Source organism: Salvia hispanica, chromosome 4 (genome assembly GCF_023119035.1).
Source record: "Salvia hispanica cultivar TCC Black 2014 chromosome 4, UniMelb_Shisp_WGS_1.0, whole genome shotgun sequence".
Taxonomy (NCBI): domain Eukaryota; kingdom Viridiplantae; phylum Streptophyta; class Magnoliopsida; order Lamiales; family Lamiaceae; genus Salvia; species Salvia hispanica.
This window is the reverse complement of record NC_062968.1, coordinates 1849609-1859511: the sequence shown is the minus strand read 5'-3', so window position 1 is coordinate 1859511 and position 9903 is coordinate 1849609. Positions and strand designations below refer to the sequence as shown.

Below are 9903 nucleotides of genomic sequence, written 5' to 3'. Positions count from 1 at the left end.
GTCGCAATACAGTTGGCTCTTTTTGGGTGAGAAGTTAATTTCTTTCATTAACCTTTTGAGCCACAAGATTTCAGTAAAACCACTTTTAATTCCACGGAACTCTGCTTCTGCACTTGAAAGAGCTACCACCTTTTGTTTTTTACTCCTCCTATTATTAAAAACATGTCTACAACTAACGCTAGGCTAGAAGTTAGAGTGCTTGAATTTTTAGCAATTAAACCTAATTTGTTAGTGTTTGGAAAATGATGTCACGTGAATTTAACATGCCCAGGAAAAAAATAGTACTCCCTTCTATCCAACTTAATTGTCACTCTTGGAGTGAACTAAGAAATGTAAAGAAAAGTTTTAGAAAAGTTAGTGGAATGTGAGACCTATTTTTTTATATTAGTTTTATAAAAAAAGGTGTGTAGAGTGAGTTAGTGGAATATGAGACCTGCTTATCATTTAAGGTAAAAATGAAGTGTGACAATTAAGTTGGGACGAACCGAAATGGAAAAAAGTAACAATTAAGTTGGGACGGAGGCAATGACAATTTAAATCAGGAAAGTTATGTAAAATTTTCAAAACTGGATCAATTTTAACAATAGTGTAACATTATCTTACCATTGAATATGGTGTAGTACAGACAGAATATACTAGTAGCATTATATATATTCCTTCTTCTTATTGATTTTTCAAGACAGCAGATTGTTGCCTTGGCATGCATATATATCTGATCTTTTATTCATAAGGTTCGAACAACAATTTCCTGAGCTGTTTGTTAACCAGTGAGTGTTGCATTCCAAATCCATCAGATTCCTTCTGGTAAATAAGTTGTGCCGTTCTAGCAAGATTAGCACAAACTTCTACGAAACATGTTGAAAATGGAGATTCCATCATTTCCTTATTCATCAGCTTCCATGTGTGCTCTATGAGTGATCGAACATGCTTTCGCGCCTCTTCTTCCGAAGCATTGTTCTCATTCATGTAACACTGAACTGATTTTGGGACGTCGCCTCTCTTCACCTCATCCTAATTAAGGTTAACAACACCTCAAACTATTTAGCCGAAAAAGTTAAGAAGTTTTTATTTAGTGAATGTAAGGTATGCCCAATTAATTTATAAGTCTAATTAGTGCATTTATCACGTTGCGTACCAGTGATGTTCCCATATCGTCAGCAAGCCTTGTAATCGTACACGATGCACGAATAATATCATGGTATTTGTGCGCGCTCTCAGCAGCCTCCTCCTCAGTCGAATCCGTTAGCATGAAAAAAAGGTGGGATAGAATGGGGACACCTCCTATTGATATCCAAGCATTGTTGATGTATTCTTCCAAGCTAGGTTTATATCCTTTGTGGTACCAATTAGCCTCTTTAAAATACCTCTCAACCAAATCTAACCACTGCCAAAAATTTCATTGGCATTTCCCTAATTAAAGAATACACATAATGTTCCAAGTAAATGGTACACAAGTTTTTAAGTGTTACCGTTTTCCGTAGAAATGGGATGGAGTTGAAGCCTTTATCCTTGAGAGTAAAGTAAGCCATCTCATTCACAAAGTTATATAGTGCAAGATAACACACTTTCATATAAGGAGGAAGTTTGTCAATTGATTCAATATCCCATCTGACCAAAATATATACACAATTAATATTTTATAAACCATAAAATATTATGATTATTGTACTAACCTTCGAATAGCATCTGTGAATAGTTGGAGCTCTTCAAGTGTACCATACACATCATAGATATCATCTATAGCTGTAATAAGAGCAAATATTTTGGTGATCATTATCCTCTCGAATCCATGTTCACGACGTTCAATGACTCCAGTCGTCCAATAGTAGCATTCCACTATTCTATCTCTTATGAAGGGAAGCTCTTGAGCAAGTCCAGTGCTCTCCCACCACCTATCATCAAGAATTAGTATTATTTCAATCAAGAAAATGAATTCATTGTCACTATATTATATTTCACCTAGATGTCTCCTTGAGTTCTTCTAGAAATTGGGCTTGAACATTGTTTATGTCCAATATGGCTAGCTCTAGCACATCTGGATTCATGTCCGGCCTCCTTCTGTAAGCATCGATGAAGGATTTTGCGTTTGGCATTTGAACCATCCAATGAGAAGGGAACTCCAATGCAGCTTCAACTGATGATAAGAGATGAATGCCATCAATTTCATGATCAACTACTCTTTTATGCAGAGATTTAGCAGCAAATTCTCTAGCAATTTCTAGCGTTTCTTCGCCATGTGTTGCTAGGAACGAAGCTTCGTAAAGTTGTAACAATCCTTTGGTATCGAAATCAGTAGCCTTGTCATTCTTGAAACAATCAAACACATCTGCATTCATTTTTCATTTGATTAGTTTCACCATCAATTATATAAATATTTATTAACTACTACTAGAATTACTAATTAGGTATGGAGACCTTGAGAGATGGTGAAGCCAAATTGTCTGAGGAGTCTGAATCTAAGAGATGTTGAGTACAAATCCCTTTCATCTAACTCATTCTTCTCCAAATATTTGGAGTTTAATATTTGATTGATTTCGTTTCGAAAATGACAAGATATACCGATCCTTCTTAGATCATCGATCAGCTCCAAACGTTGTTCCTGCAGCAACAATCTCTTCACCTTCTCAGTCAGAGTTGCCGCCTTTTCAAGTTGCTTCTCTTCCTACAATCATTTGTAATGTAGTAATATAAGATGCTATAGAATTCGAAATCATGAGAATCCATCATATATTTAGTTACCTTATACTCAAATTCGAACGATTGAATAGAGTCGTAATCCCAAAGAGTAGGCTGGTAGCCTCCAGTTCGTCGTTCAGTTTCGATCTCATTACCCACTTGCAATGACCAACGGGCACGCTGACCGCCTCGGGAAGTGGCTGAGGTTGCAGCAGTGAAACAACGTTGTTTTGAAGATACCTTAGAAATAAAACTATTGTCCCTAGGAACCGCAAATTGCCCAATAATACTTGACATCTTGTTGCTTTGATTTGTTGCTTTGATTTATTTTGTGTTATGTTGCGTGTATATTTATAGTATTATTTTCGCCCTCTTATTTAGGGAACCATTTTTCGTAATGAGTTGTTGTCGCTTCTGAATACGCCATATTTACAAACACTATCTAATTTGTACTCAATTTCAACTTTAACTCAATTTTAGGTTAGAAATGTTGGTAAAACATTAATTTCATATTTGCCAAACACTAATAAACACTCCCTCCGTCCCAGATAGTTTGTCTCACTTTGACCGAACACGAGTTTTAAGAAATATAATGAAAAGTGAGTTGAAAAAGTTAATGGAATGTGAATATTAGATTCACTACAAAAAATGGTAAAAAGTGCAATGAGACAAACTATATGGGACGGACCGAAATGAAAAAATGGGACAAACTATATGGGACAGAGGGGATACTACTCTCGTTCTATAATAGTGGAGTCATTTTATCATTTTAGTACGTTAATTCATAGTAGTTGAATCATTTCTCTTTCTACCATTTTTATTTCCTACTTTATTCATCATTTATTTAACTTACTTAACATAATTTTTCTTAATATTTGTGCGTTGGAAATAAATGTCTCTACTATTACGGAAATTACTATGGCCTATTTTAGTAGTACTATAAAATAAACAACTTGGTGGTAAGGCTAAGTGATAGACTATTAGTTCTATTTAGTACTGCAGAATAACTGTGGTCTATTTAGTACTGTACCATTACAAAAATACTATATATGGTATGTCTAGTAGTGCTAAATTACAACATTGTTGTAGAAGCTGGCCAGCTAGTGTATACAGTTAACACACATTTTAAAACGCATTAATAATAAATTAATTATTTGAGAAATTTAGCCCAACCTTGCATATGATGCTAACAAATTACTTCCTCAGTCCCAGATAATTTGTCTTATTTTTCCATTTCAGTTTGTCCCACATAATTTGTCTTATTTTTCCATTTCAGCTTGTCCTACATAATTTGTCTCATTTCACTTTTTACCATTTTTTGTAGTGGACCCATATTCCACTAACTCATTCTTACTCTCATTTTATTATAAACTACTCCATCCGTCTCATAATAGATGTCACACTTTCCTTTTTAGTTTGTCCAACAAAAGATGTCACATTTCCATTTTTGGAAAAAGTTCTCTCTAACATGAATATAAAAATTATATTTTTCTCTTTCCATTTAACACACAAAACATAACCTCCTAAAATCTCATGCCGTCCCACAAGTGTGACATCTTTTGTGGGACGGAGGGAGTAATATATGTATAATGAGACGAATTATTACATTTTTAATTTATTTCACTAACTTAAACAAGTAGGACCCATATATCACTAACTTTTTCAACTTATTTTTTATTACATTTTTTAAAACCCGTGTTCGGTCAAAGTGAGACGAATTATCTGGGACAGAGGGAGTAATAAATTAAGTTGCTAACCCAAACACAAGTGCCGGAAATCGAGAATGACTTTCTAAATAATAGATGCATAATGCGTAAAATATTGATGCTCATATAAATGGAAAAATGAAGCTCATATAAATGGAAAAACCAAGTGTAACGTAAGAAATATTCTGAATTTTACACTTTATTTATATGTATTGAAATGTGTTACGTTCATTTTAATTTTACAAATTTTAATTTGGATCCTTTGACATGCCAAACATAATTAGATCATTTTCTGTTTTTTAAGCAATTGAAACTCTGCTGAAATAATTTTTATTAAAAATAATTACTTCTAAAATACTATGCAATGCTTATGTGAAGATATATGAAATTAAACAAAATATCTATAAAGTATTTAAACTAGAAGAAAATTGATACTCTTGCTAATGGCGGATCTAGGGCGTGCAACTAATTTCTCCTTATCCGGACGTAAAATTCTCATGCTTGCCCCTTCCATTTGGCTCCGACATCGCCCTAAAGACCGAAAAAATAGTAATGTCCGACCTAAACCACGCTAGTAATAAATATTCCGCCCCTTCCACTTTCAAATCCTATCTGCTACTACTCGGCAGATCGTACGTGGGTTATGTTTTAAAGCTTCAAATCACTATTATTAAATATCACACTTCAAAAATAAAAAAATCTGGATATGCAACTGTAAACTGTTAGAAATTTGGGCTTCCACATGACTAATTTAATGTGTATGGCTATCTCTTCAGTTGTCCAATTATAGTGATCCAATAAAGATTAAAGTTTGGGCTAAAGTGTATTTATTTTGTTATGGAAATAAGTGTGGATACCATAAAGTGATTTTCTATTTGATGAAGGACCGAATAGAAAATAAAGGGGTTTATATTTAATATAAATATAAGCTAGGGTTATGGTCCCAGACGTCAGAAGAACATTTGATATTTCTGTATTCTCTCGGCAGACTATTGCGAAGAATGTCTCTGATCGTTTGGAAGATCCATAGCCGCTGCAAAGCAATTCCGCCTTTCAATTCATCATGGATCAAGGTACGCTTCCGCTTTACAGTTCTGCTCCTTCTCCGCTATTCTTGGTTAATCATCATAGAGCGCTTCAAGTAATTGTTCACTCAATTATTCCAACAAGTGGTATCAGAGCCACTCTATTGATGATTCTCTGAGAATTGAAAGAAAGGATAATTAAAGTTATATGTTTTCGTTTGCTTTTGGATCAAGAAATCAAATTTCTTGATATTAGGGTTTGTGGTTGTTTATATTCGTTGTGGCTGCCGCATATCTAGAAAGAATGAATGAATGAATTGAGTTTATGCTTTGCGAATCACATATGCGATGGTTGAATTGGATCAATTCTTGATTACTTTGGTAAACTTTATTTGATACAAGGTCATGTTTTATGCACGCTTATCGAGATATATGGTAGAATCAATTGGTTGGTGAATACATAATGTATTTTTGGTTGGTGATTTCTTTCATATAATTACGGAGAACTTGTTTCCATATATATATTTTTTTTTGGTATGGAAATTTTCGTTTATAAATTTGATTCTCAATTCATGTGAAACAAAATTGACTATGTATACTTGCACACACCGAATTGATTGGTTATTTTATATGGTTTTATGTTAATTCCAATCATGCCTAGAATAATTGGTTGTGTTTATAGTGGGTATATATAATCCATGAATCTGTGCTTAATTCATTTGGATCAAGGAGAATTCTCTGTGGAATTATCTTCATGCACGCTTTTCTGCATTAATTGAGAATTGTTGTTTCACCAACTATATGAAAATTTTGTGGAAAATTGTTTCTGCTACGGTGGTGTATATATATTATTTGATGTATTGGTGATGGTGAATTTCCTTTCGCCAAAAATTTATACATACGTACGTTATATGGAATATGTGAATAAATGATTCAATTAATTGTGCATTTTTTTGCACGTTATCTTTTACGTTAAGGAATTAAAATTATTTAATTCACATAAAGTCTCTCAATTAATTGACTAATTACTTGGGAATTAAGAATTCTTTTGAGAATTCAATTAAAGTTTTAAATTCAATAATTTTTGGTACATCTCATGTTCCCTTATTGATTTGTGTATTTTAATGCGAATATTAGTCGGCCCAAAGGAAGATTAATATTTGGCACGAGATACACACATACCTTTAGTGATAAATACGTGACAGTTATTCAATTTTCGTGTAAGTAGTGTGATGCCCAAAGGTGGACACTATTTGATATGATTTTATTGTCAGTGTTTGATCACTATAAGGAGGTTGCCACTTGCAAGTTCACATTACTGTCAAAAGACTTGATGTGGATGTTGAGCTCGGAACCTCGTAATGTTTTACTAATGTTCAAAGTAGATTAGTCGAAGCAAGACGTTGCCAAAGTAACCTCTCTTGTCTAGATTTCTTTATTGCGAATGTTAGGACGGTGATGTGTGTGTGCATTTTAATGCGGATATTAGTCGGCCCAAAGGAAGATTGATATTTAGCACGAGATACACATATACCTGTGGTGATAAATAGGTGACAATTATCCAGTTTTCATGTAAGTAGTTGTGATGCCCAAAGGTGGACATTACTTGACATGATCTTATTGTCAGTGTTTGATCACTACAAAGAGGTTGCCACTTACAAGTTCATATTACTGTCCAAAGACTTGATGTGAATGTTGTGCCGGTACCTCGAGATGTTACCTTCTTATTTGAATTTTATTATGTGAGCATGACAACTGTTTTGGTTTTGTTCTTTGTTCAGTTATGATGTCTGCTTCTGCAGTTTCTTCCAACATGAACAATATGTTAGTGTTGATTGGGTCAAATTTTAAGGATTGCAAAGATTATATTTTGATTGCTCTGGGTTGCATGGATCTAGATTACCGCTAAGGATTGAGCAACCTACTTCTCCTACGGACGGTAGTACTTCTTATCAAAGGAGAAACTACGAGAAGTAGGAATACTCGAATTGTGTAAGTCTATTGATCATTCGGTTTAGCATCCCAGAAGCCTTTCGAGGCACTGCATCTTAGTATATCGCTAAGGCCAGTGAATACCTTGCCGAAATTAAGGAACGTTTTGCGAAAAACGACAAGGTTGAGACAAGCATGCTTGATCTCAATAAAGTATACAAGAGCAAGGGCAACTAAGGGAGCACATTATGAAAATGTCACACGTTGCTTCACTTAAGCTTGAATTCTAAAGACTTGCTTGTGCATTTGGTGGTATACATTTGGTCAGTATCTCAAGAAATAAAGTAAAGGGCATTAAGAAAAAGTGTATTGAGAATGCTGTTATGGATAAGGGTTCATCACAAAGCTAACAACATAAGGACAATGATAGTTGTTTCTTTTGTGGTAGACATGGATATAAAAAAGAGAATTGTGACAAATATCACGCATGTCGTACAAAGGAAGTTACAATTCTTGTTTTGGTCTGTTCTGAAGTTAATTTGACTTTAGTCCCTAATGATATTTAGTGGGTAGATTTTGGTGCTACTACTCACATAAGGTTATCATATGCAAGGCTGTCTGAGCTGCCGCAAGTCAATTGATGTTGAAAGATACATCTAAGTGTGATATGACAAATCGGTGGAAGTATAGGCTATTGGGCATTATAGATTGTTATTAAAGACTGGAATTTTTCGATTTCGAATGATACCTTGTATTGTCTTTTAGACAAAATTTGGTTTCTATTTCTGCTTTGGACAAATTTGGTTTCTCTTGTTCATTCAGAAATAGTAAAAGTTATTCCTTCAAATAATTCTAGTATTGTGAGCACTGTTTCTTAAGTGCATATAACAATCTTTGTATGCTCGATTATGTTACTTCATATTCAGAAGCTTTATATGTTGAATCAAAAGGGACTAAGCAAATTAAATAATGAAAATTTGGTTAATTTATGACACAAGTGTTATGGTTATATCTCAAAATAAAGGATTGTGAGACTTGTGTCAGATGTTGTATTGAATACACTTATCTTTTCAGAACTTGATTTGTGTGTTTAATGTATCGAAGGAAAGCAGACCAAACTTAAGAAATTAGGTGCTAATAGAGCTATACATTTAGAATTGATATATACAAACATTTGTGGTTCATTCACTTCGGTTTCTTGGAATGATCAACAATATTTTATATCATTCATAAACTAATATTCTTGTTTTGGGCACCTTAATCTATTAAAAGTCTGAGGCTTTAGACAAGTTCTCAAAATATTCAGGGCTAATGTTGAGCTCCAACTCAACAAAGGCATTAAGAAAGCCAAATCTGACCGTGGTGGTGAATACTATGACAGAAATGACTGTTCAGGTGAACAATGTCAAAGACCTTTTGCCTTCTATTTGGAAGAGTGTGGGATCGTCCTTTTGTACACCATGCCGAGATCGCCTTGCATGAGTGGTGTAGCAAAAAGACGAAATAAAACTCTTAAAGATATGTGAAGGAGTATGATTTATCATTCTTCTTTGTCGCATTCGCTTTAGGGAAAGGCATTAAAGACTGTAGCATATACTCTCACTTTGGTCTTCCAGAAAAATTTAGGGGTTTTAAATTTTATGACCCACAAAAGGAACTAATTATTGGGACGAGAAATATAGAATTCCTTGAGGATGTTGAGTTTGAGGGAGAGAATGTGTTAAGGAACATTACTTTTGAGGAGTTTGTATAGACACCTACTACTGCTTATGACAATGATCATGTATCAATTACTATCATTGAAGAAGAAGCATATTAAGAACCTCAAGATGATATTGTTGTAAACATTCAATCTCATGCGGATGATATCATTTAAAGTAAATCTCAACAACCTCAATTAGGACTCTCGTCAATGGTACCACAAATTTTATGAAGTAGTTCTTTTATTTGGATTCAGAAAGAATGCTATTGATGGTTGTGTGTATCACAAGTTCAGTAGGAGCAAATGCATCTTCTTTTGTATTTGGAATCGAAAGAAATAATTTTCAATAAGGATATGTTGCACTAACACCAAAAATTTTCTCTCGAAGAAATTTGAGATGAAAGATCTTGGGGAAGCCTCTTTTGTATTTGGAATCGAAAGAAATAATTTTCGATTGTCACAGAAGGGACATAGTGAAAATGTGCCTAAAGTATTTGAGATGCATAATTGCAAGTAAAGAAATACCCCTATGACTAAAGGAGACAAACCTAGTCTCATTCAGTGCCCTGAGATAAATCTTGAGATTTAGAAAATGCAGAAGGTTCCATATGCTTTCGTGATTGGGAGCCTAATGTGTGCTCAAGTGTGTATTAGACCCAATTTGGTTTTAATTGTTTATATGTTGGGCAGATATTTCAATAACCCGATATGGATCATTATGAAGCAGCAAAACGGGTTATGAGATATTTATAGAGAACTAAACATTACATGCTCGCATACAGAAAATCAGATCATTTGGAGAGATCTTTATAAATTTTGATTTTGATTTTGTTAGATGCCAATACAGTACAGGATCCATTTT

The 9903-nt window shown here is 34.0% G+C and overlaps 1 protein-coding gene across 1 annotated transcript; it reads right to left on the bottom strand.

Annotated features, from left to right (window-relative positions):
• Nucleotides 1–587: 587 nt before the first annotated feature.
• Nucleotides 588–2973, bottom strand: LOC125185478 (cineole synthase 1, chloroplastic-like). Its single transcript, XM_048082006.1, has 7 exons — nt 2740–2973; nt 2416–2662; nt 1960–2326; nt 1674–1892; nt 1470–1608; nt 1136–1384; nt 588–1011 (listed from the first exon to the last, which is right to left on the bottom strand). Exons 1-7 carry the CDS (start codon nt 2971–2973, stop codon nt 721–723), a joined length of 1746 nt encoding a protein of 581 aa, XP_047937963.1. The 3' UTR covers nt 588–720.
• Nucleotides 2974–9903: the final 6930 nt, after the last annotated feature.